The sequence below is a fragment of the Babylonia areolata genome, chromosome 13, assembly GCF_041734735.1.
Source record: "Babylonia areolata isolate BAREFJ2019XMU chromosome 13, ASM4173473v1, whole genome shotgun sequence".
NCBI classification, from domain to species: domain Eukaryota; kingdom Metazoa; phylum Mollusca; class Gastropoda; order Neogastropoda; family Buccinidae; genus Babylonia; species Babylonia areolata.
This window is the reverse complement of record NC_134888.1, coordinates 37926067-37951747: the sequence shown is the minus strand read 5'-3', so window position 1 is coordinate 37951747 and position 25681 is coordinate 37926067. Positions and strand designations below refer to the sequence as shown.

The window sequence follows — 25681 nt, the reverse complement described above, 5'->3', positions numbered from 1 at the left end:
TTCAGCACAAATTATTCTGTTCAGTGTCAGACTACATTAGAGAATGCACAACAATCTGTGCAACGCTAACAACCATCAACACATCAATTATTTTGAAAGCAACATCTAAGCTAATAATAAGTAAAATGTTACAGATTATATACAATTTTCACTTAATGTCAACAATAAATGTGATTAATGAAACAATAATTGTATTCTTCTGTCTTTGTCTACAGCTTAACAATCTTTCTAAACATGTTGTCTTACAATATGCCACAAAAACAGAGCAAGTAAATCAGCAACAAAATATTTTAAAGATATCTAAACACACAAATATAACAACAAAAAGAAAAACAAACAAAAGGAACATAAAACTGAATTAGTAACATAAGTTTTTTAAAAAGACATCTAAGTACATAAATAAGACACAAAAATGTAACAGAAAATCGAGCACAGTATGTTAAAAAAAAAAAAAAAAAAAGTACCAAAAATACCTAAATACCAACCATTAAAGCAGTGCACATATTGTTCATGAGGCAAACAAAACAAAAATAATTTTCATTTCCCCACTCAACACTGTCTTCAGCTAGCCAAGTCAAACTCTGTTCTGCTCTCTGGATGAAGAGTAAGAACTGGAGACCCATCTTCCTCCCTTCCTCGTCCACAGAACTGTCAGGTTTCGGTTTATCTTAATCATCTCCAAGCGTTCATTGTGATTTTCATTATACAGTGACTAAATCTATGTGCCATAGTGTGCAGTTTTGCAACCTCCTGATCTGGACCATACACTGCCATTTTGCTTGCCCACATGTATGAGTTGACACGCTCCAGCCATCCAGTAAAATCACTTGAAAAAATACACTTCTCGTTGACAAAGGGGGTTTCCAAGTTATCTTAGAGTCAGAGAACTCTCGGCAAATCTAGAGCTAACAATCTAACAACTCCAAAACAACATAACAATTTTCGCATGACGGAGACATGTAGCCAGTTTGGGAATGACTTTCGTGGCAATTTCAGGGGAGTGAAATACCTGCTGTTCTGGAATGGCTTACATGGAAGTCTAAGGGTTAAATCTGAAAAAAAATTCTTAATCACTGTATCATGCTGAACAGTCGATTACATAGACTTAGCAGACTTAGCAGAAAAACAACACGTAAAACATGATTCTAAGAAAAGGTGATGGACTGATTTTTGCATTGTTTTTTTAAATATGGTTATCCACTTCAGATGTGCGATTCTGCAAGCAATTACTTATATCTCTTAAAACTTGTTTTCAAATCTTAGAAATAACTTTTAAAACCTTCAAGTGAGGATTAATAAAACAAATAATTAAATAAAGTGCACATGATGTGGTCTTTTTCATAAGATAAACAGAAAAAGAAAACGCCATGAAACTGTCTTTTGAAACAATGACATGTAGTTTCAACAATTCAACAGTCAAGTCTTTTGAATGATTACAACAGAGGACACAGTTTGATTTCACTTTCTAATTTTTTGATTTTTTTAAATCAACATTCAATTCCACAAATAATTTGGTAAGGTAGAACACCCTGTGAGCAACTCCTACTAAGCAGTAACCTTTCACATACAGATGCACATTCCATTCACACTCTCGGAAACAGTCAATTGAAGTCACCAATCAGACACTTCAAACACTACAGAGCAAGAGAAAACTGAAAATACAGACACACAAGCCCTCCCCACCCCTGCAAAAATCTGGCAGAGCACTGAACTCTTGACTCTGACAGTGCACCTGTTCAGATCAGATTTGTTGTTGTTGTTGTTTTGTCAACAGCACACCAACTAAATGTTTAAGCAGCCAGGAAATTGAACATATTTTTCTCGTGCGATTTCAGTTTTCAGTTTCAAGGTGGTTTCAAAGCATTTGGACTGATCCATCTACACTACATCACATATGCTATGCAGCAGCAGATGCCTAATCTTCACACAAACCCAGTGTGTTGATCAGGCCTTGACACTGCTTGTGTTTGTTTATACATTCAGTACCATTATGTTTACTTACTGAAATAATAAGGGCAAAAGAAAAAAACAGAATTCTTTTATTCTACTTCATGAATGCATGTGAATCACTTTAAATCCACCAAAAACAATGAAACTGAAAACAAAAATTTCTGTTACAGATATTGGTAAATTACTACTGTTCCTGTCATGTTGACTAGTACAGTTTTTTTATGATCTGATCACTTCTATTCAATTAAGAATTAAACAGCTGCCATGGTTAAGCGGTTAGTGTTGCAGACAGACAACTGGGAGGATGCAGGTTCAATTCCCAGCAGAAGTGGGTTTTTTCAGCCCGCAGCCTACTCCTACCCAGACATGAGAGTGCTATGGGCTTAAATGGAAAACTGCGACCACACAGTCAAGTAACACCCGCTCAACATATGCATGAATAAATACTACCATGATCCTAGCATCAAGTTTCTTCTGGGCCGTTCTGAGTGACCAATTCTTTATACTCAAAGTTCAATATGCAAATAATACGATAAGAACAGTGAACATTTACACCATACTGTCTCGAAAATACACCAGCACCACAAATCAGTGTGTGGAATACGGAAAAAAATCAATGGGTATTCAACTGTCACATCTGCTGTCACAGGCTTGAGCATTGTTCTTGTTTTGTATTCTATTGTACGGTATTACACTGACTGAATAATATGACGTAAGTCTCTCAACCCTGACAGAAAATCATGCTGATTGGATGAGCCACCACTATGCATTTTAGTATGGTGTTAAGCAAAAAATTTGGCCAACAAAGAAATTGTACTAGCTATAGGTCACACCAATTTAACACTGTCAGTACTTGATGCAATAATGTCCTTGCAACATCTGAAGCAGTATTTATAATTCCCAGAAATTCTGAAAAAGCCCAAAAAAGAAAATAAACTGGTTGAAATACAGCTGAAAAATGGGTCATTACATAAACTCACTTTGTCCGTACTCATTTGCAATACAGTCTGATTGGCATAACAAAAACTGACAGGATGCTCACAGCATGTTCTACCACAATATTGACACTGCAAAACAGGCAATGTGCCAGAGTGTTTACTGTCCTTCCAATTGTCCACAAAAAAGACATACAAGCCTGGTTGAGTCACATACTTGTGCCACCACTCATGGTACGATGAAGCAACTGATGCATTCTGGGACCCAGTGCGCCAAACAGATGGGAAGGCAACCCTCTAGATTCCAGCAACGCTGAGGAAACCATGGATGGCATTGAATCAATAGACATTTTCACAGGCAATCTGAAAATAGTGGTGCTTGCCTGCTCTGCTGGCAAAGAGCAAACAGCAGGAGCTTGTGTGTCTGGGAGGTTTGGGAGGCAAGGTCAGTAAAGATTTAATGACTTTAACAATCTTGATGAAAAGAAAAAGGGCATACCTATAAGACTGTAAGTCACTTATCATATCTTTCCTCGAAATATTGTTGCTACAGTTTCATCAACGTAGTTACACATTACTGTGTCAATGTAACTTCTAAAGTGGGAGGAGGATATCATCAAATAACTAATGAACTGTCCCTGTGTGACAATTTAAGCCCCCAGCAGCCCCTACCCACACTCTGATTTAAACCATGGGTTTGTGAAATGTCTCTCTTTTAAATAAAACCCAATGTTTCAGGTAAAAGAAAACTACCCTCATTTCACGCTCAAGTGATTTATTTGATACAAAACAAATATTCGGTCAAAGATATCTTTTTAACAGAAATAAAAAAAATGAACAAGTCGGATATCTTTTTAACAGAAATAAAAAATGAACAAGTCGGACTTTTTTTTTAATTTTTTAAATCAACAACTGAATAATTTGAACAAATGTTAAATACCTAATATCCAGACAATACCTAAACTTGAGAACACATGCTAGCATGGTTAATTAAAACATATAATTTCATTTTTAAATTGCATGTATAATTCTTCATTTGAACTTTTGAGAGGTGCAAGGATGAGAGGGTGTGAGAGATGGCAGAACAAACTGGCTGCAAAGATTAAAGTTACTATGTAATTTCAAAGACTGAAGAAAAAGTTAGGAACACTTATTTTTGTTAGCTGAACATTTTCTGAAGCCATTATTAATCTTGTGATAAAACAAGAGAGGCAAGGCCTTCAAAACTCACTTTCGATACGCTCTGTATCCAGTAAAGGAATCATGGGGAAAAAATAGAGATTTGGAAAGAAATCATTCAAATGGGTTCTGTAATAAATATCAATAAGCTTTAAGAAAAAAAACAAAAACAAAAAAAAACAGGCATGCTAGCATGATCGAACGGAGGATGGTCTGTTCGGAAACAAGAAGTCTTATCCACAACACTACGACGCATCTGACATCACTCGACCAAATCTAATATATAAACCTATGCATTTTTAAGCTCAATAAATATATTTTTGTATTTGAGGTAATAACACCATTTACATCCTGTCTTCTATACGTTTATTATCTTAAAAATTCTTTCAATTCAGTGGTAAAGGATCTGTTGGCATCGCGTCAGGCACTCTGCAATATGTATCTGCACAAACCAGTCTAAAAGAGGCTGACCGAAACTGAAAGAAAGGATCGATTCAATTTTTCTTTTATGTTCATTCCAGTCAATTCAGTATCCATGGAATAACATAATTGTTCTTTAATTAATTCAATATCCATATAATAAGATCATTTAAATCATAGTTATATATACATACATATATATATATATATATATCTGGATAATTCAAGGATTTTTAATTTGGTTGTAAAGGAGACGTTGACATCGCCTCTGGCACGCTGAAACATGTATCTGCACAAACCAGTCAAGAACAGGCTGACCGAAACTGAAAGAAACATGAGATTCGTTTTTTTCTTTTATACATGTCCAGTCCAGTTAATTCAGTATCCACTTTAGAACATTCATATGCAGCAAACACACTGATGGTATAGTTATTGTCACTGTAAATGTTCTGCATAGAACTTGTATTTCTTTTAACAAGAAAAACAATAACATGCCACCTTCTAACCAAACATAACCCACGTTCTGGCAACTGGGAAGCCAGAATATGGAACTTTTGTATCTGGATCGAGCCTCAATGAAATAAACTGTTCATGATCTGGAAATGTGGCTTAATTCAGAAGACTTACAACCTACCATTGGTATGATTGTGAAGATTTTTTCCCCTACTATGTTGAATCCAAATTTGGTATTGGCAAAGTATTTCAAGAGAAAATGCACACGCACCCATGCACACAAGAACACAAACACACTAGGTTATGACATAGACTCTGTTTACACAAGTGAGTCAAAAAAGTATATATGCATAATACATTATGATTTAATCAAGCCGTTTTACTGAACTGCAGAAATTCATTCAACACTCAAAACAACAACAAAATCAATCTGGTTTTTCAAAGAATCAGTCATTACTTTTGACGCAAAATGTTAGCAGCAAAACTTTCTGTTAGTGTTATGCAATATTATTTCCCTAACCACACTGTTAAATTTGATATAAATACTCATACTGACAATTTTTCATCACCCTCCCCCCTGCCACAAGCATTTCCCTTTAAACGATTTATGCAGCACATTTAATACTGACCTGGGGAAAACAATTTAAATAAATAAAAGAAAAAAGAAAAAAAAACAAATACAACTAAAAATATATACATAAAAAAAAGAGTAAGTAAAAAAAGCCAACTGAAGCGAACACAAAAGCGAAGGAGAAGGAAGCATGTTGTCCTCACCTTGCAGCCTTCCCATGTCGCTCTCATCGCTGTCATTGTCAGCACCACCCCCCGGAGGCAGCAGCAGTGCAGGATCTGCCACATACCATTCACACACACATCATCTTTTTGAGGGGGGGATTTGGTGTGGGAGCTTGAAGACGGTGAGCACACCATTTGACATTTGTCAGTGTTGCTTACGGTCCAGCCGTATCAAGACTGGCCAACTAGAATTAGGGACACTAATGCCTTCTTTATTCTGATTATGATGGTGGAGATGACAACAATGCTGCTATGGAAATCCATTTATTATGTCATGGACAATGTGACAAGACTGTACTCAACACTTCCTTTAATATATTCTGGTGTCAAACATGACTGAGAGATACAGACACTTGCTGGGTCAGTCAGGAAATAAAAGTTACACTCTCAAAGATGTATCTTTTAAGTGAATGATCTTTGTGTGGTCCTACTCTTCCTATTTCAGCCAAGAGCACCCTCAAATCCTGGCAAAACCCAGTAACTGACCAAGAAAAAACATTTCTGATCGTACTTGAATCTGTGTCCTGCTGATCATCCGTCCATGACACTAAACACTTCACCATACTGGCTGCTGTACATTTCTTTTAGTATACACCTTACACTAAACTTTTCAGGTCCATGCACATCACACATAATCCTACACACAAAACCACTTGACAGAAGAGTAATCAATTATTTTGTGTGCCTCATCAAAAGACAAAGAAAACCATTCTAAGGGAACAAGTAAAGATGTGACAAATGTAACTTCTGGATGTCCAGTCCCGGACAACAGCTCTGTCAACAGTGTCCATGGACACACGGGTCGAAAGACAGCTCCAAATTTTATGTAATATATTCTGAGTTCAAAATCAAGCTTAGCATTGTAAACAAGCTGTTGTGGGTTCTGTGTACAGGACACTCACAATAAGCACATGTTTGTAAGGTGCACTGTCAAGTATCTGACGTGACATCCATAAATAAGCTTCAGGTTATCAAAATGTGAAATGGAAGGTAATATACAAAATGTAGTGCTGTATAACTTTCTCAATATATCTGTGTCCAATATGGATCTGACTCCAAAAGAAGGAAACTACTGTGTTCCAACTGTCATGCTATGTATAGTCTGCAATGACTCCACCCTACCCCACTGTTTTGCCTCAATGTCCAGTGCATATGGCCAGAATTGACATAAGGAAAGAAACTATTTTGAATGCATTCAGTTTTGGAGAAGGAGAGAAAGGTATGGACTGGTTTTTTGTTTTGTTTTGTTTGTGCTATACACTGTTCCGAACATGTCACACAAAACAGAGGGACACCACTGCACCTGTGACACTCTCCTCCCCAATTCATCCCCCACTATCTCACATCCCAACCACTGCCATCACCACCTGGGCACCACCACCCATCCCACCCAGTTTTCTGTTACCTGCTGCCACCCCAGCATCCTCTTTGGGTCGGGCCCCTCCACCGGACCCCCCAGCCCCTGATCCGCCAGTGCCCTCGCTGCTCCCTGCTCCTCCGCTGCAGCTGTCCTGGGAGGCCATGGACTCTCCGGTGTGCGACTGCTGGCTGTGGGAGGTGGAGGGTCTGGGTGTTGCTTCTCGCTCCACGGTGGCCTGCGGGTTGGTGGACGTGGAAAGCAAGCTGCTGCGTGCAAGGCAAACGGAAGCCTGCCCTTGTCTGGTGCTGCTTGCAGACGCTTGCCGCCCACTGCTCCCACCACAAAAAGACACAAAATCAGACTGATGGTATCGTTCAGAAACATATTCTTTTAGCACAAAATTTCCAAAGAACTAAGATGACGGTGTTTTTCACCACTGACAACTGGCCTGAGCCTGCACAGATATAATGGGAGTTACTTCCAGCACCGGTATTCCAAAACAGCCGTGTCAGGGTTTGTTATTGTACAGCTGTACTAAAGAAGCCTGACATTTATTGATAATCTTCATCAGCATATTCATCACCATCACTGCAACCTTCCCCATGTTTCATACCTGTGTGGTTTCTACTCTGCAGATGAAACTTGGTGGTTTCAGAAACTCAGTGTCACAAGTTTTTACTGGTAACATTTCCTACACCTGTCATGCCACTGATGGCTGTTCAGCATTTTGAACTATCATACTATACAAGCTTAACTGCTATGCTATGACTTTGAATTTTGCTGCAGCTACTATGGCTAATTATCACACTATACAAGTTTTACTGCTATTATATGACCTTTGACCTTGAATTTTGATGTTGCTGCAATGGCCACCTTTATTAAATGCCAAATTCATTAAGACTGGATGCAAAATGCAGGCTCAAGAGCAATGCATCAAGTGACAACCTTGACCTTTGATCTCAACAACATGAGGGAGGCAGCGAGAAAGGTCTTAGTGATAAAGTCCTACAAACTGTAAATGCCATCCAAACATATGTGGTTCCTTTTACACTTGTACAGTTGTACTTGTAGTTACTAATACTGAAAGAATGTCAGAATTTAACAATTTGTACACACACCCACACACACACGCACAAAATCTAAAACTAAGTAAGTATATATGTGAAAACAAAAAATCAATTAGTTTCTGACTCTGACATTTACATAAAAATGCAGGGAAAACAGAAAATATATGCTGCGTTTACAGAAAAGCTATGACCTTACTTCAGCCAATGGCAATCCCAATTACTTCAGATGGTCCCCTTCCCCTCCTAACACATCTCCCCCCCACCCCCCACGTGTCAGCATTATAATAATGTACATATTTGCTATTTGTGCATGTTCATTGTTGTTGTTTTAAATGTTAGTGCCTGCTATTGTTACAAATGTTGTTTTCATGTTATGCCTTTTTAACCCCTTATTTTTCACTTTTTTCCCCCAAAGGGCAGGATGTAACAAGCTGTAAGCTTACTTTACCTTTAATAAAGATCATTTTGGCTTGACACAACACAACACACACATTCACATAAAACACACGCACATATGAAGTAGAGTGCAAATTCTTACACTGTTCCAGTCATATGTCTGAAACATCTGAGACCAAAAAAAAAGCTATATTTACACTCCGGAAAAATGTGATATGCTGTTGTTGTTTTAAAATAAATCAGATAATGCTAAGATCAACAGTATCTGAGATTCAACTGACTTATACTATGTTACATGTAAAATCACTGACACTTCAGTGACAGCACATACTTAAACACATGCTGTTGCTTACTCAAGTTACTTTTTAAGTGTCCGATTTTCTAAGGAAAAGCACCAATCTTATGGACAGATGGAATGGGTACATTTGTGCACATGTCCACGTCAAACTCTACTCATGCTGTATCAATGTGCACACATTCTGATCTTTGACCAGCAAGAATTTCAAGCCTAGAAGTAGTACACTTCTCTGTCAGTCTGTGACTGCATTTTTTTTTCCTGAAATAAAATCATGATATAAATGTACAGTGTTCTGTAATATAATTCCCAGATCTGATGAAAAGCCAGTCGAAACACAGAAGAAGTAAGTTAACAGCATAAAGTCAGATGTCACAGTACATGAACAGGATTTTAAAGTGTTTTTTCACTCTTCCTCCTTCCCCTATCCTTCTCATTCACCTGAGGCAGGCAGTTAGTCTCTCTCTCTCTCTCTCTCTCTCTCATTTACTGAATCACACACACACACACACTCCTTGCAATTTATATCAATATGTTCCCAATATAAACAACTTGCAAACAAAACTTAAGAAGAAAGCCTTGTTTTTATGAAACTTTAATATCAAATATATCATTACAATAACCTCAAGTAAACAAATCACAGAGCATGGCATGTTGTCCATTGAGACTTCCAGGCACATTTGTGTGAGGATCCTCATGGCTGTGCGATATCCTCCAACAATCAGCCAAACCCAATTCACAGAAGTGACTGAACAGCATCATCTGACAACTAGCCAATCACAGACTGCGCTGCTCACAATGACGCAGCATTTCACACACTTTACAACACACTGTGCTCACCTGCTGCTAGCACAGGATCCCGTCTTTTTGCTTCTGGAACTACGCTTTGACTTGGATGGAGACTCCTTCTTCTTCTTCTCCACAGATGTTTTCTTCTTCTTCCGGCTGCTCTCCTCTACCTGTCCGTCCACGGCAGCTGAAGTACTGGGTGAGGTGCTGTCCAATTCCACCCGATCCGAGGACCCTGACCGCAAGCAGTGCCTTTTGGCTGGCACAGGCAGGTCAACAGCAACACTCGGGCTCTGCTCCTCCCACCTCGAAGTGCCAGGCACTGAAACACGAAGATCCACTACACTCGAGCTGCTGGAGTCCAAACTTGTTCCGGAGCGCTCGCGATTTTCTGCAGCACGCTTCTGAGCCGCTGATCTGCCCCGACTTCTTGCGGAGGTATCCTCTGGCTGTTCAGCCTTGGTTTTCCTTCTGGAAGAGGATTTCTTTTTCGATGTAGTGTCTTTAGCACCGGGTGCTTCTGCTGGCTGCCCAGCAACAGTGTCTGTTGATGCAGGCAGAGAAAACGGCTCCGAGAAAGAGCTCAGCTCTGTAGCTGACCCAGTTCCCGTCACCGATGTGTTTGAACTGAGAGATGTAGAGGATGAAGTGACAGTCTTGCGGCCTTTACCCCGCCGCCTCTTCCCCCGGGAAGCTGAGGTGGTAGTCTCTTCGATGGTTTCCACCTGGGCAGATTCTAATGTCTCCTCTGCTGCCAACTGCTGAACCAGTGTCTGATTGTTCACAGTAGCCTTGCGCTTTCTGGATGCCTTCCGGCTTGATCTGCTTGAGCCGCTGATGCTAGGAGCTGGGTCCACAGAACCAGAGGTATTTGGATCCACAGAAGAAGTCTGGGCACGTGATCTTGAGCCCGATTTTTTGTTTGGTTTTGTAGTACTGATGGTGTCACTGAGAGCAGCATCAACTTCCTCTCTGATTGACACACAGAGAAAAACAGATATAAGTAATGCAGAATACAAGGGGGTTGTGTGTGTTTCTGCATTTGTGTGTGTTGTGTATGTCTGTCTGTGCATGTGCATGTGCTTGCACTTGTCTGTGTCTGTAGTGTCTGAGTGTTCATGCATGCACATTTGCACCCATAAGTAAATTAAGACAAAACAGCAGAAAGTACATTCTAACAACTAGGCATATCGATCAAATATATTGCTCTTTCCTGGAAACATACTGCAGCAAAGAGATTCAGTGACAGATGATACAGAAGCAAATTTAAGACAGACGGGCTTGGGCAATGAGGTGGGTTAAGGAGAATCAAGCTGGAAAAAATAAAGAGGATTGGTTTACTGTTGCTTGTAGATGTAGTCCAGCCGACCGCACAGGGCCATATAAGGACTGTCAAACCATACAAATGCTCAACCACATCAACACTAAACTGTCATACACATACAAAAAAAACCAAAAAAAAAAACCATCAAGATAAACACACATTTCATTCAGTTCATGACACATTAACCTAACCATTTAGCTCCTATGGGCAAATAAGATTACGCCATGCTGAGGACACCAGCCATTCCGCTTAATTTATCATCCCCAGACTACAAAAAAATAAACAATACTTCAAAACCAAACAAAAAATACAATCTAAAAAAAGCCAGATAGACAAATAACACTGCAGAATGGACAGCCAGTGTGCATCTCAGTGTTTACATCTCACTACCTAATCACCAGAGCAAAACAGCAAAGATAGTACATCACAGACTGCAAGAAAATAGAAAAAAGTGTCAAGGCTTGCTCGAAAAAGGAAAGGGGAATGGACTAGGATGGCAGAAAAAGGAGACAACAGTAAAGGAAGAAAACAGGCAGAAATAAAGAGAGGAATAGTAAAGAGGAAATTTCTATCACAGAATTTTCATAAGGCGGGGATGTGATTTATACTGAAAGACCCCCAGCATCCCCACGGGGGAAAATAAACAGGTGGTGGTGGTGGTGGGTGTAGATATGGGGTGGAGAGGGGGTTATCCAGTTGGTAAAATACAAACAAGAATCCTCAGATAATAAATTATCAAATCAAAGTGAGATATCAAATGTACTCAATACAAAAAGCAGCACAGTTTTTGATGCAGTTCATGTTTTCTGACTCCACCTCCCCTTTTTCTCCCAAACAGAACAGAAAAGACAACACTGCTTTTATGTGGAAACATAGGGACAGCATGCTAATCCCACAACATACTCGCTTTCCCCTCAGCAAATCTCACAGCACTGAGACACAACCCCCACCTAACTCCCTTCAATGGAAAGACCTGGGGGAGGGTAGGCACAACCTTGCTTCCCCTCAGTACCCTTCAGGACCAATCATTTGGGTCTAGCCTCCCCCGCAGTATGCCTCAAGAGATCATTCGTTCCCATCATAAACAGGAGAACTCAGAGCATGGGTGGGAATCACAAGGTGTAACCAACTCAGTCTCTAGGGTTCTGCCATCGCAGAGTGGATGGAGTGTGAGGCTCAGGCGTAACAACCAGGTCAAGTGTTAACCCATGTTTCAAGCCCCAAAAGAGAAAGAAAAGAGGTCGTGATGACTCATCAGAATGGAGCGAAAAGTTAAGAATCAAAGAGAAAAGTAATTGAATCAAACATCAGTACTGACACAGACAATGGAAATTACGTCAGTAATGGTGAAAACAATGTACAAGATGTCAGAAGCTGTACAACATTATGCAAAAGAAAGCCGCAGAAGAACAGCTTCGAAAGATTGAGACAAAACAGAGCTAAAACCTGGCAGATTAGTCAAGACAAGTAAACCAATGGCCAAAAGAATGACTATTCAGTGCCAAAGACGCTGACTGGTATATAATGTCATCCACAAAATTTGGCCATCAAAGCAAACCAATTAGCCTAGTTTGCTCCAGTTTAAAATGGTACAGTAAAATACACTGAAGCTTATTGTAGTTAACATTCATTCTCTATTGTGCAATCACAACAATTAAAGTTTTGAAAAATATGTCCACGTTTAAAAAACAGTCATTGCAACAAACTTTTATGCACATACATCCTTGCACCTACTTACCTATATTCTCTATCACACATATGCATGCACACACAAACACACACAGTCACACACTAACTTGACTAAGTTGATTTGTCCACACACACACATGTGCAAACACAAATCTCAGATAAAAAGCCTTCATTATTTGTCTATTCAAAGATAGATTAATTTTGTTTTCTTTTGCTTACTCCAAATTTTCAATAGCAATAAAGAAGCAACAAATGGCAACCACAGTAAACAAAACAATAAACAAGTGAAATAGCATACAGTGACAGAAAACAAGAAGGGGGGCATAGGGAAATAGGACAATGTAAGAAGAAAAGCACTGATAGAAAAAATGCAGCTGCATCTTACCGCAAGCCTGCTCCAGTGATTTTATGTTTTCTGCGACGCGACCCCCCCGGCATGGACTGTGGTTGGTCTGCCATAGGCCATATGCCACAGCTGGCTCATGCCAGACACCGACTGAAATCAAACCAAACGCCAGGTGACCTGACGATAAAAAAAATATATAAATGAAATATTATTCTGCAACCCAGGATGCATACAGTTACGCTAAAATGTTTAGTGGTGTGATAATATTAACAACACTGGCAACAGACATGTCATGGAACCTGCAGCAACAACAAAATGTATTCTACTTTTTCTATCAATGAGTATTAGAAAATGTGTTGAAACTTGAACTGCATTGGCAATGATAAAGTAAAATATGACAGAAAAGATAAGTCTTCGTCTCTTACATCTATAAGTCAAATGACAATTGTAAGTAAACGATTACAGAAAGATAAGTCTTCGTCTCTTACTACAGTTTGTAACTGGTACTAAAAGAACTGACAAGATTTGAAGAGAACTGACTTTCATTTTCAACTAGTTTCAAGTGCTTATAAACGTAAAGCAGCAGAACTTGTCACATGATGTATTTTCATAATACATGTACTCTCTTTTATTTTAGTTATTCAATTACATGTTTTATCACTTTCATACTAGATTGCTACTCTATTTCATTTCAGTTATTCAATTACATGTTTTATCATTCATGAGCAACTGATAAGTACACAGCAATTTTAGTTCATTTCAGTGTGTGTGTGTGTGTGTGTGTGTGTGTGTGTGTGTGTGTGTGTGTGTGTGTGTATGCACGTGTGCATGCATGTGCATACAACTACAAGGGAGTGAAATCTGAAAAAGAGACTGCTTTCTGACATAAAAAACAACAACTGTTGAGTGTTATTCATTTCATTGACAGGGATATCATCCCATGGACATGGAGTTGATTCATAATCATTTTTTCAGGGCTCAGCTAACTGCAGCATGTGCACACACGCTTGCAAGTGAATGACTGCAGGGCAGTTCTTCTACTTTAAAAAAGAAGGAAAAAAAGCTTCACTTCCTAGTTTACTTCTTTTGTACTTCCTTAAGAATTGCTAAACCAACCATCAGTCTGTGTTTATTATACCATTATATGCATTATTCAAATGAAGAAAAGATCATCCCTGTTTCATTAAATTTTATGAACCATCTGTTCTTCCATGTACACACACAAAGACCTACTTACAGCTGACACAAGGTTGCACACACCAAACTCAAGCTGTATGCATGTGAGTGTGCTGCAGTGTGTGTCTCTCTCTCTGTAGTCTGTGTCAATGTCAGTGTTGATCATGACCTACTGCTGACCTGATCATACACATTATGATTATTCATGATTTATGAACACTCTGTCCAGATATAGACAAACAGGAATGTCAGCTGACATTTTGGTTAACAGTACCCCCCCCCCCCCCCCCAAAAAAAAAAACAAGCTCTCAGCTTTTTTTCCTCTTTAAATTTTTTTTTAATATCAGGAAAGTAAAGATGGGGGTGTATGAGAGTGAAACAGACAGACAGACAGACAGAGAGAGAGAGAGAGAGAGAGACTGTGTGTATGTTTGTGTGTGTGTGTGCGCGCGCACATACTACGAGTGTGTGTGTGTGTGTTCGTGAGCTAATACTGACAGGCCTGAAGACAGACTAATTCAAGATTTATCAACACCCTGGCCAGGGTGGGAAAGTAGGAGAATAACATCAATTGACATTTTGGTTACAGCAGATCTCAATTACAAGCCCTTTCAGCTTTTTTTTTTTTTTTTTTTCAAAAAATAAAATAAGTAAAAGAAAAAAAGAAGAAAACCAACACATCATGAAACAAAACATAGGGCTGCCTACATCTGGGGGCTGCCTACATCTGTCACAGTCTGAGAGAGAAAAAGGAAGTAAGACAGATTGAATCACATGAGCATAACCTGCTGCACACAAATCAAGCGAATTCTTTCTAGTTTAACTGTGCATTAAATCAAGAATCTATGAAAACAAAATATCAGGTGTCTATAAAACTGAGGACACACAAACGTAAGAAGTATGACCAACTGATAAATACAGCCTGCCAGTAGGCACAGCATACTGTTGCAACTCAAGCTTCTTGGAATGAAAATATACACAGAACTTATCCCAATTTTTGGTTTCATTTCCAAATACCTTACACATGCAGCACACTGTAGTTATTCCCACAGAGAACAAAGTGGGAGGGTCGGAGTGTGTGTGTGTGTGTGTGTGTATGTGTGTGTGTGTGTGTGAGTGTGTGTGTGTGTGTGTGAGTGCATGCGGGCGCACATGCTGATTATCTCTGCAGACTATTTAGATTCAAAAGCAACTAGTTGCAGCTAAATAAAAACTCCCTTTGAGATGGGAAGCAAGGAATTGACGGTTACTCTGGAAACAGAACTGAGTCTATCCAAGGAAACCTATTGTACTCAAGGCCTTTTTTCCTTTTTTTTTTTTTTTTTTTTTTTTTAATTGAAACAAAAATGGCAGCACAGCTGTACCAATTATAAATTAAACTCAGCTGCACACAATGCCAAGCAGTCAACAACATGTCTGTACCTTCCAAGTTATTTCAGCAATGTCATTCAATGCTCTCGGTATTGTTCAGTCTCTCAAAAGGAGTCTTATTGAAGTTATTCCTCTGAAACTGATCCTGAAGAAACTATAAACCAACCAACAACAAAAAACCCAAATGTGGAAAACCTCCATATATCCAAATCCAGTCCCCAGACAGTTAACTTTGACTATTGCAGTATCAATTCCAAATCTTAAGTTAATATACTGCCCCAGCTATTCGTTACGGATTGTGTGTTCAAAACTGCAGAAAGATCACCACTCTTAAAACGTATGCGGCTGATGGTGGTGGCTTTTTTTTGTGTGTGTGTTTTTTTCCAGGTTTTTTTGTTTGTTTTTTTAAACACAAATGATCTAATGAACCCACTCCTCAATTGTCAGAAAAATGAGACTTAAGTCAGTGTGCCACATTTTCATTAAAAAACTTCAGAAATGCGGCTCTGCTACAGTACAGCACAAACCAACTGACCACACCAAATCCATACACACCCCTCTAGTCTATAGGAGGCAAGTAGCAGCTTCAAGTCTGTGGAAAAACCTAATTTTAATCAAGCTATTTGAACAAATTCAAGATACTTTTTTTTCTTTTTTACACTTTTTTTTTATAACCTGTTTTATTTTGAAGCCTTTGAACCTTGTTCTTTCTTAAATTTCAGTTTTATCACAAAGACTGGTTCAGTTTAATGCTTGAAAATAATGTTACCTGTCAAGTTACGGACATAATAAATATGTGGCTCCTCACTGACATTCAGTCTTCTAAAAACCTTGTCCCTAGTGTCCCATATGTTTCTATTAAAAAACCCAAAGGAAGAAATAAAGCTATTACTTTTTAGCTACAACATTCATGAAATCTTACATATCCCATGTAATGATGTATGTATACATATAAATTGAAAGAGAATGTAAAGACTGGATCCTACTTATTGGAATGGATCATGCTACACTCAAAAGTAGTCTGTATCCTCATAAGTCATTCAATATATGATGCATGCTCTATCAGTCTGCAATCAATGAAATGCTCATTTGAATACATAATGATGTTAGTATGCCAGACTCCAATCATCAGCTATCCAAGCCGGATAAGATACCTGAAATGTCTACATCTTATAACTGAGATAACTTTGCAGAATAATAAAACTTCACCTTCAGCTAATAATGTTAGGTTGTGTTAATGACTGCATGAGTTTTGCATTTGTGGGCCACAACTCCAGTCATGCATGTTAAAGATCCTGTCATCCATGTCTATGTTTGGTGCATTATGGAAACAAAAACATACACAGCATGCACACTCCCAAAAACGCAGTATGGATGCCTAGATGACGGGGTCACTGACTGCCAAGTTTTATTTTGGGGTATAATGCTCATGGCAGTCTAGTTCTACTCAACTATATTCCTGTTGGGTTTTTCCCCTCCCTCAGTCCCTGTCCATCTTTTTTTTTCTTTTTTTATAATATAAATAATGATAGTAAATGATATAACAATGTAAAAATACTAATATGACACTGGCAAACAATATGTTAAAATCATCCCTGTCAACCTCACTTCAGTGTTGTTCACTGTTGTATAGTGCATGAATCACCCAATGAAAAACTAAGAGTAAGACAAACTGAAAATGATTATTAAAAAAAAAAGAAAAAAAAAAAGCCACAACAGATTGTGATTTAATTAATCATATGCCAATATCAAACAATAGTCAACCTCTACTGATCACAATAAAGCTAACTACTGCCTGTTTCATTAGAGCAACAATAAAAATAGCACTCTTTCAGCTATTTAAAGTGTTCCAATTGCAGTTAGCTGACAAGCAATTATTCCTGCTCAACTAATGAACATCTCAGATCTCATCAACTGTGCAAGCCTACACAAGCTGGACAAGGATTGTGCTCATTATCATGTTTCATATTTGACATTGTTATGTAGTCCAGCCAACCACACAGGGTCATATCAGAACTGTACAACTATACAAAAATGAAACAGCATCAAACACAAAACTTTGAAATCTGGAAAAATAAGAACTACAAAACAGTGACATAATATTCTAACCATTAAGCTTATTAATTTATCACCCAGATAACAAAAAAGAAAAGGGTAAAAAAAAAAAAATAAAAAAAACCCCTTCAAAACAACACTAAAATACATTTAAAAGGGTATACATATAGCAAATTGCAGTTTGTGCCAATCCCAATTTTTACAATATATCACTACATAATCCAATGCAAAACAGCACAGACATCATAAGCTGCAGAAAGGAGAAAAAAAGTGTGCAAGACTTGCTGAAAAAAAAAAGACGATGGAATGGATAAGGATGGCAGAAAAAGCAAACAGTGAAGGACACTAAAAAAAAGTTGAAACGGAGCAAAAGAAATGATGAAATTCATAGTACAGAATTTTTAGAAGGCAGGGATGCTATTTTCACTGAAAGTTACCTGGCATTCCCACTAAATGCATTATAATAAATCTATGTGCTCAAGCTGTTGTGTAAACAGTAAAGTGCCTGTTCACTTGACAATTTTACAGCAAATCTACACCTTTCTACTATTTTTACAAAAACAATGCAGCCACTTTGAAACAACATTATACAAGATCTTCAAGACATGCATGCAGTGTTCACTCAATCAAAACAGTAATTATGGACAGAAAAAAGACACTGAATGATTAAATCAATGACATGCAACAGATTATCTCGTGACTGCACATGATTGGGAATTTGACCTCATCCCATGACTTTTGAAAATGTTTATACTTTAACATTGATCTATTACAGCTCCATATCTGATGAAGCTTCATTTAAAAATAAAATAAAATAATAATAATAAGTCTTTTGATACTGCACAATTTTTCATTACGCCATCTGGCCTCGGACCTCCAACCCTTGACCATAACTCTCCACATGGTTTTTGTTCTGACAATGACAATGACCAGTCATTGCACAAACTCTCGTAAAGATTGTGCGCAAGACCTTATTTCTTTTGTACATGCAAGCTTCTGCTTTTCCATACATCAAGTTCTGATTTTGACCTTTGTTTGAATTTCAGTATAAATCATGCTATAAGTATACCCATGGCCAGTCACAATAGTAAACTGTATCCGAGAAAAAAACCTAATGAGTTTTTCCTGCTTTGCCAAATAATGACTATAACCTTTGATCATTCAACCCATTTAGCTCCACATAGGCGGATAGTAGTTTCTACAGGACAGGAATGTCAGACCCCTGCCGGAGTCTGCACTAGTTGGGTCACAGTTAAGTATGTGTAATTAAAAAATAATTTTAGAGGGGCTGTGGAAAGGTCTCATTCACACCAACCATCCTACCAAGTTTGGATGAAATACCACATGGCGTTATCAAGGAAAAACAAACATTCAAATGCGCACATGTGCATGCAAACATTTTTGAACAAAATGGTTTGCATATCATACAAGATTCATTTTGTTTACTGCAGTCAATGGATGTGCATAAAGGCATACATGGAGCCCTGGTTTTAACTATTTATCAGACTTCTCTCAGTGCACTGTGCAGGCCAGTATTTCCAGTCACTGTCTAATTACAAATGAAATCCCCCAAAATAAGTTGCTATCTCCTTCACAAATGAGCTCTCCTAAGTGCACCCATGAGAAGATATCATTCCTGATAGGTCCATGAATCTGTTCCAACAGCATGTTGTACAAAGTTTTCCACCCAGGTGAACCTAGGTTTAATGCGGATCAGTGGTCATTCTACTATGTTCAGCACTTCAGGTAGTTCCAGCAAAAATATCAGACAGACAACAACTGACAAAAGATTATTTCAGTCAGTGAGGCACATTTCCTTCCTTTTCCTTTCAATTCATGGCCAGCATCAATTTGCTCTAAAACAAGCCCATTGTGATTGGTGTACACATACTTTCCTATTTTGAAAACTCAACTCTGATATCCACAATTTTTCCTCTTTTGATGGCATGAGAAGTGTTCACAACAAAGAATTGACATTCACTATACCAGTAACACAGAAGAGTGACGGGGAAGAAATATGGATATAGCCCTCTTAGGATTACTAGAACTTTGAATTAAAAGCTAAATAGACCACTGGAGAGTTCAGCAGCCATCTTGTACCTTGTGCATCCGCATCTAACTTTAACTCAAAATTGCAAGCAATGTCAAAGGCGATAAACAAAGGCAAAAGCAGCAAACATGCGCTGTCCCCCATTTCTTCAGTTGACAGCCTCCATTGCTACAACCAAACTCTGTACAAAATATGCACAATAAAAAAGAATAAAATATGAAATAAAGAATCAAAGAAAGATGCATTCTGTTTCACACATTCTGCCTCTCTCAATCACCTTGTTGCTCAAAATTTCAGAGAGCCAGTCAACTACAGCACAGATCATGTGATGCGACTCTAAGTCATGTCAGCACAGAACTCTCCAACAGTCTATTAAAACACAGTTTTTCTTTATGTATGTGAGTATTGATGAGACATGAGAAGACACCATTTTACTGTCTGTAAAATTAACTGAAATTTGTTATGCACATGATACAGGAGGGTTATGCACTGGCAGATCTACTGTAAGTACCTATAGTAACACCAGAACTAGAAGATATGTTACTGGAAATTTTGAAAAAGTTAATTCATCCTTACTCCACTAGGTGCAAACAGCACTTAAATCAGCAAGAGTTTAAAACTGAAAGTGCTTCCCATTTCGTCATGACCTCAGTAGACTATTCACACACACACACCACACTATATATATATATCATGTATATATATCAGTGTTTATCACACACATGTCTTTCCATAATCTTGTCTGTCTTTTAATGATAGGCTAGGATGAATGAAAAGCAATTTAAACATGAGATGGTGAGTGACTGTGCCTGTGGCTAGTGTCTGTACTAATGAGTTAACATACAATGTGTAACTGTGAGGCACTGAAAAGATTACTTCCTGTTGTGATGTATCAGCTTCTGTTTCAATTTTACCTTTTAATCGTTTGAATGAGTGTGATTTACAGCTGTGCTAATATTACAATGATATATTCATCATTCAAATGTCCTTACAGATTCTGAACTGTTGCTGTTTGTTTTTTCCTGGTAAAACTATAAACCGCACTAAGCTAAATTATGAAATTTCGATTTTGTTTGAAAGGGCATGACGGAATTTGTTTTCAAAACAGCAGTTCAGACTGATCTAAAAGATAAATGATACTTATACAGCTAAATTAAATTAAATTATATCTGCATTTATCTTACAATGGAAACATAACAATATGGAAAGAGGAATGCAAACAAACGTGGCGAAAGGAAAACTATACATGTCTGCCTCGAAATCGTTCATGAATCTGTCGGCCATGATGGATTTGTGTTTGATTTTCTTCGTTAAAAAGAAAGACACTGATGTTTTTAAGCAAGATATACATCATTACAAGCGTGTACTGCATTTTACCTTGGTAGAACAGTTACAAGATGAGACAAGAAACTCGAACTACCATATCATTTTCATCAAAATAATGATGGCCTGTTGCATGAATAGCAAAATGACCTAAAACAGTCGCTACTCAATTTGCGATCGAATTTCCTATGGCCAAACATCAACTTTTTGTGTGTTCCCTTCTCTTAACACAAAGAAGAAACATCTCGTTTAAATTCTATCAAATTATTACCGAAAATACAGTTCTCTTGAAATACTAACACTGACTTTTATGACGACGACGTTTCCCCAGCCCAGGAAAATCTGACATCCGATGATACAAGTCGAAATGCGCACGCATCCAACGCTGCTTCCGATTCTTTTTCTTTTCTGCTTCTTTGTTGTTGTTGTTGTTGTTTTTTTCCCCAATGCCTGAACACGATTGCAAGCAAACTTTCCTGTCTCTCTTTCTCTGAAAATAATTCGTCAGAAACGGTATTTTATAAAAAAGGAAGAAGTAAAAGTAAACCAGATATACCGATTCGGTTCCAATCGTACCCCGTGAGACCCGATCGTCATGGGCAAGGAGTGAAAACCAAACGTACCCACGTTGCTCAAGTTTTCTTATTTGAACGCTGTATTTCACCTTGTTTCTTGATATTAAAAATGTTTAAACCAATCGTACCCACAACTGTTATCAAGCACGATGACACGTTCACCATAAGTATTACATAATTTCACAACACCACTTGAAGGCTAACACGTGCTGTGTTGCCGAATAAAATATTAAACAGAAAATGAAAAGTTTGCAGAAGTTAATAAAAATCGATGATTGAAGAGACTTAATCCCTCCCCTCACCACTTCGTTTTCTAAACTGAACAAAACAATGGTCTCAGCTGATACATGGCTATAAGTTTGTTTGACATCAGTTTTGAAAACTACGTCGTACACGATATAGTGTAACAAGAGAGAAACCACGCAAGCCTTCATGACTCAGTGACTTATGATTATGATACGCACTTCAACCAACATAGAATCATGAAAAAAAAGTGAAAAAAACAACAACAAAAAACAAAACAAAACAAACAAAAACAAAAATGCATGACAGAGATTCGGGCAGAAATAAAATAGAATGACCTTGACTTTTGATCTCAAATTTACCTTAGCATTGATGTTTTATCCAAAACAAATCACTACTTGGTATATAATGTTGAAATGAAAATTGGATGACAAACCAAGTCTTATCACACTTTTACTTTTTTCCAATGTGCCATATTTTGACCTTGAGCTGTATAACCTCTGACCTTAATTGTTTCTTTTGACGAGTTTTGTTTTCACCCGGGTGTGTGTGTGTGTGTGTGTGTGTGTGTGTGAGAGAGAGAGAGAGAGAGAGAGAGAGAGAGAGAGTTCACTCATTGTACCAAGTTTGCTAAAGATAATATAGAAGACCTCTCCCATGCATGCAGAAATGTTTCCTATCATACCACATGCCAGGTTGTAACCGGCTTCACCTTAACCAAAATTTTTATTTTCCTTTAGGATTATGCTGATCACATTAATTTTGCTGACCGTTCACAAGACCAGGTATGATTAAAACTGAATTGGATGTACTTGAAAATACGGTCTCAATCAGAACATTTGACTATTTTGCCACATAATTACCTTGACCTTTTACTTTATCCTGCTTACCGTATCATCATAAAAGGGATGACTTTTAAGGTCTCATTTATACATACGCCTTCTGCGAACTGTGGTTCCTATGCCACGGGTTGTTGCAGCCGAAAAATGCACACACACACACACACACACACACACACACACACACACACTGGCATGCAGACATCAGATTATTACTACATGGACTCACTTAAGTAAGTGAGTCAGTCAAAAATCAGACCGGATAATTACTGACGGCCAGTGCGTGTTCCAAAAAGCCAGCGATCAATATAGATTGACATTGCGAGATACCGTGGCCAGCGTCTTTGTTCCAAATGAACTGCATAAATGCTAAAACATTGCATCTACAAAGATGAAAATTGCTGGTATTCCATAGGTTGCATTTGGAAACGATAAAATTGATTCAGTACCTTGTGATGCTTCGCCACCTTGCCCGGAAGCTAAGCTCAGTGCCTCAGTTTCAAATTTCAGTTTCAGTTAACTACTGATGGTAAATATAGTCGGCGGTGGAGTCACGCTTACACATTTTCCTGAGTGTGACGTGGAAGAAATACTATGAGAGACAGACTGGCAGGCAGAGAGACTCAGACAAGAACAGAGACAGAGACAAGGACAGTTCGAAACAATACACAATACACAATGGCACTGGGCACAGAGAGAGAAACAATATGGCACTGTATTGACTTGAAAATTTACATCCTCATCCGGCAAACACTGCAGCAGTCCCTGATCAAGATTAAGCCCCAGCAAGTACAACCCCAACACCGAACCATCAGTCCTGTGTAAACACGTGGGTCTAGTATCTATGTATACGGATTAAAATGAAAGGAGAGTCTCCGCATGAAGCCGCCTCGCAATGCCAAGCAGGCAGTATCCTCAGTACTGCAGCCACTGACAGAAGCTGGAAGACAATTGATATGGAATGAAACAGAAAAAAAAAGTGTTTCTTCTTGATGACATATTATTGTGAGGGTTGTCATCACATCGAAGTAGACGGCTTTTTGGTCTTAAAAAAAACAAAAAAAAAACCCACTCAATGTTATTATGTCAGTTATCATACTGTTTCTAAACTTGGCAGTAAGATTCCTTTTTGTCAAAGTGTTCATAATGTCATTGCTACTGTGACAGGGAGAAAAGAATATTGTTTTGCTTACACTCAGTGATTTTACCTAATCTTTGTATCATTGTTAGAATGAGTTTCCACTGAGCCTTTCTTCTTAACGCTCAACGTGGCGAAAGCCTGGTTGGCGGCGAAGCTCTAAGCACCATGATTTTATTTGATTTGATTCTTCGTAACGCTGGAATAATGGAATAAAAATTTGTAATATGTAATTACTCGTAACGCTTGCTTGGAAACATATGATTAGATTGGACAGACAGAAAGAGGCTATAAAATATTAAATATTACGAAGACGAAAGCTTAGGAATTATAACTTTATAATTGGCAAATTAATGGTGAAGATGGTGTGTGACTGAACTTAGGGAAGTTAGTGAAATTGTACAGGGCACACACACACCCACTCACATACATGTGACTGGCGGGACTAACGGACAAGACAAGACAATACGGAGACAAGCCTATACACGTACATTATCCAAGATGAGCTGAAAGTATTTTCATTTTAATTCAAAGACTTGTGGATTGGCGCTGGGCCGAGACCCAGCCGCAGCAGCAGCAGCAGCAGTACCGCTGATGGAGTCACCGTCCAGGGCAGCCAAGCTGTGGAGAAGGCGCTGAGGAGCAGCCCGCTGTGTCTTGGACTGAGGACTGGAGTGAAACTGACTCCTGAAGGACACTGATGGGTATTCCCGTTGTGTGTTGTGCAGTGTGTTGTGTTTTGTTGCCCTTCATAGTTAGTATGAGTGCGTGAGTGAATGTGTCAATTTTTCAAATAACTTATAGTGTTTTTTTGTTGTTGTTTTTTTGTATATAAATATTTGCAAAGATATCCGTCTCCGGTGTGATTATTATGCACGTGAACGTGGCTGACTGAGAGGAGTGAGATGCGAATTTTTTTTCTGTCGAAATCTAAACGGATATGAATGGATGTCTTTACAGTGTGAAGGCATAGGCTCTAGCTGTCTTGCTGGCATATATTGAAAAGTTTGAAGGCATAGGATCTAACTCTCGTTGGGGGTAATATTGACTCCTTTCTCTACACTTAGGCATGGACACTAACATCTCTTATATATACTAGTGTCCATGACTTGGGACATGCACAGGTGCGTGGTCAAGAACACTAAGATAGTAGTCACTAGCTGCAAATGATGTGAAGATTTTTTTAAGCTGTTTGACCTGACGCAGGCAGTGTACGTGAGCTCAAAAAATGGATAAAAGCAAGGCACTGGTCACTTTCCATGGGACAGTCTGTATGCTTGTGGTGCTTTAGGAGGAAGGGTGTTCCAACGCAAGATGGATGGCAGAGGTAAAGGAGTGGACATGGGCAGAGACACGTAGACTGATGAATGGGGGTGACCTGCTCAGTAAGAAAATGCCTCACTGCCACCTTAGGGGCTGTCGGGTTGTGGTGCAGTGTCGACAAGGCCATCACTGAATGGCCATGACCACGAATTGTCTTCTTGCCTACGTTCTAGCAGGAGCTGATGATGGATATAGTTCCCTGCTGTCTGTTGGAGCTGGGATATGCCTGTAGAGTACACTATCAACAGTAAAAAGACATATCCAGGCGGGAATGTAGTCTCCCAAGTCGTTCAAGTAAAAAGAGGGCCAGCGCTTGCACATCCCCTTGCAGTATACTCTGCATGTCACATGACCAGCAGTTGATGTTTTGCCCTCAGCTTCGACCTTCTGGGTTCTTCCATTCAGGATGAGTTGAAGCTGTCGATCCAGTGGAGTGTATATATCCCCCTCTCTCCTTCGTATTGTTTGGTGATGCGTTGGTGGTTGGGGACTTTGTGAGTCAAAGGTTTTTGAAAAGTCCGACAGGTTTGTGTCAGTTTGACACCCTCTGTTCAGATCTGCAACTGCAGGTCGTTATTAGTGAATATGAG

General features: G+C 38.7%; 1 protein-coding gene across 6 annotated transcripts in view; it reads right to left on the bottom strand.

The window, feature by feature from the left end:
• Positions 1–21396, bottom strand: part of LOC143289253 (E3 ubiquitin-protein ligase TRIP12-like) — a 68752-nt gene extending 47356 nt beyond the window's left edge. For 2 of the 6 annotated variants that reach the window (XM_076598235.1, XM_076598239.1), the window contains exons 1-6: positions 21280–21395; positions 13038–13148; positions 9691–10611; positions 7138–7421; positions 5712–5786; positions 3103–3198 (exon numbers count right to left, since the gene is read on the bottom strand). In XM_076598235.1, coding sequence (XP_076454350.1) covers positions 3103–3198; positions 5712–5786; positions 7138–7421; positions 9691–10611; positions 13038–13111 — 1450 coding nt within the window. In that variant the 5' untranslated portion in view covers positions 13112–13148; positions 21280–21395. Of the gene's footprint in view, positions 1–3102; positions 3199–5711; positions 5787–7137; positions 7422–9690; positions 10612–13037; positions 13176–21273 lie in introns of all 6 variants that reach the window. The other 4 variants (XM_076598238.1, XM_076598236.1, XM_076598237.1 and 1 more) reach the window with 4 other exon arrangements.
• Positions 21397–25681: the final 4285 nt, after the last annotated feature.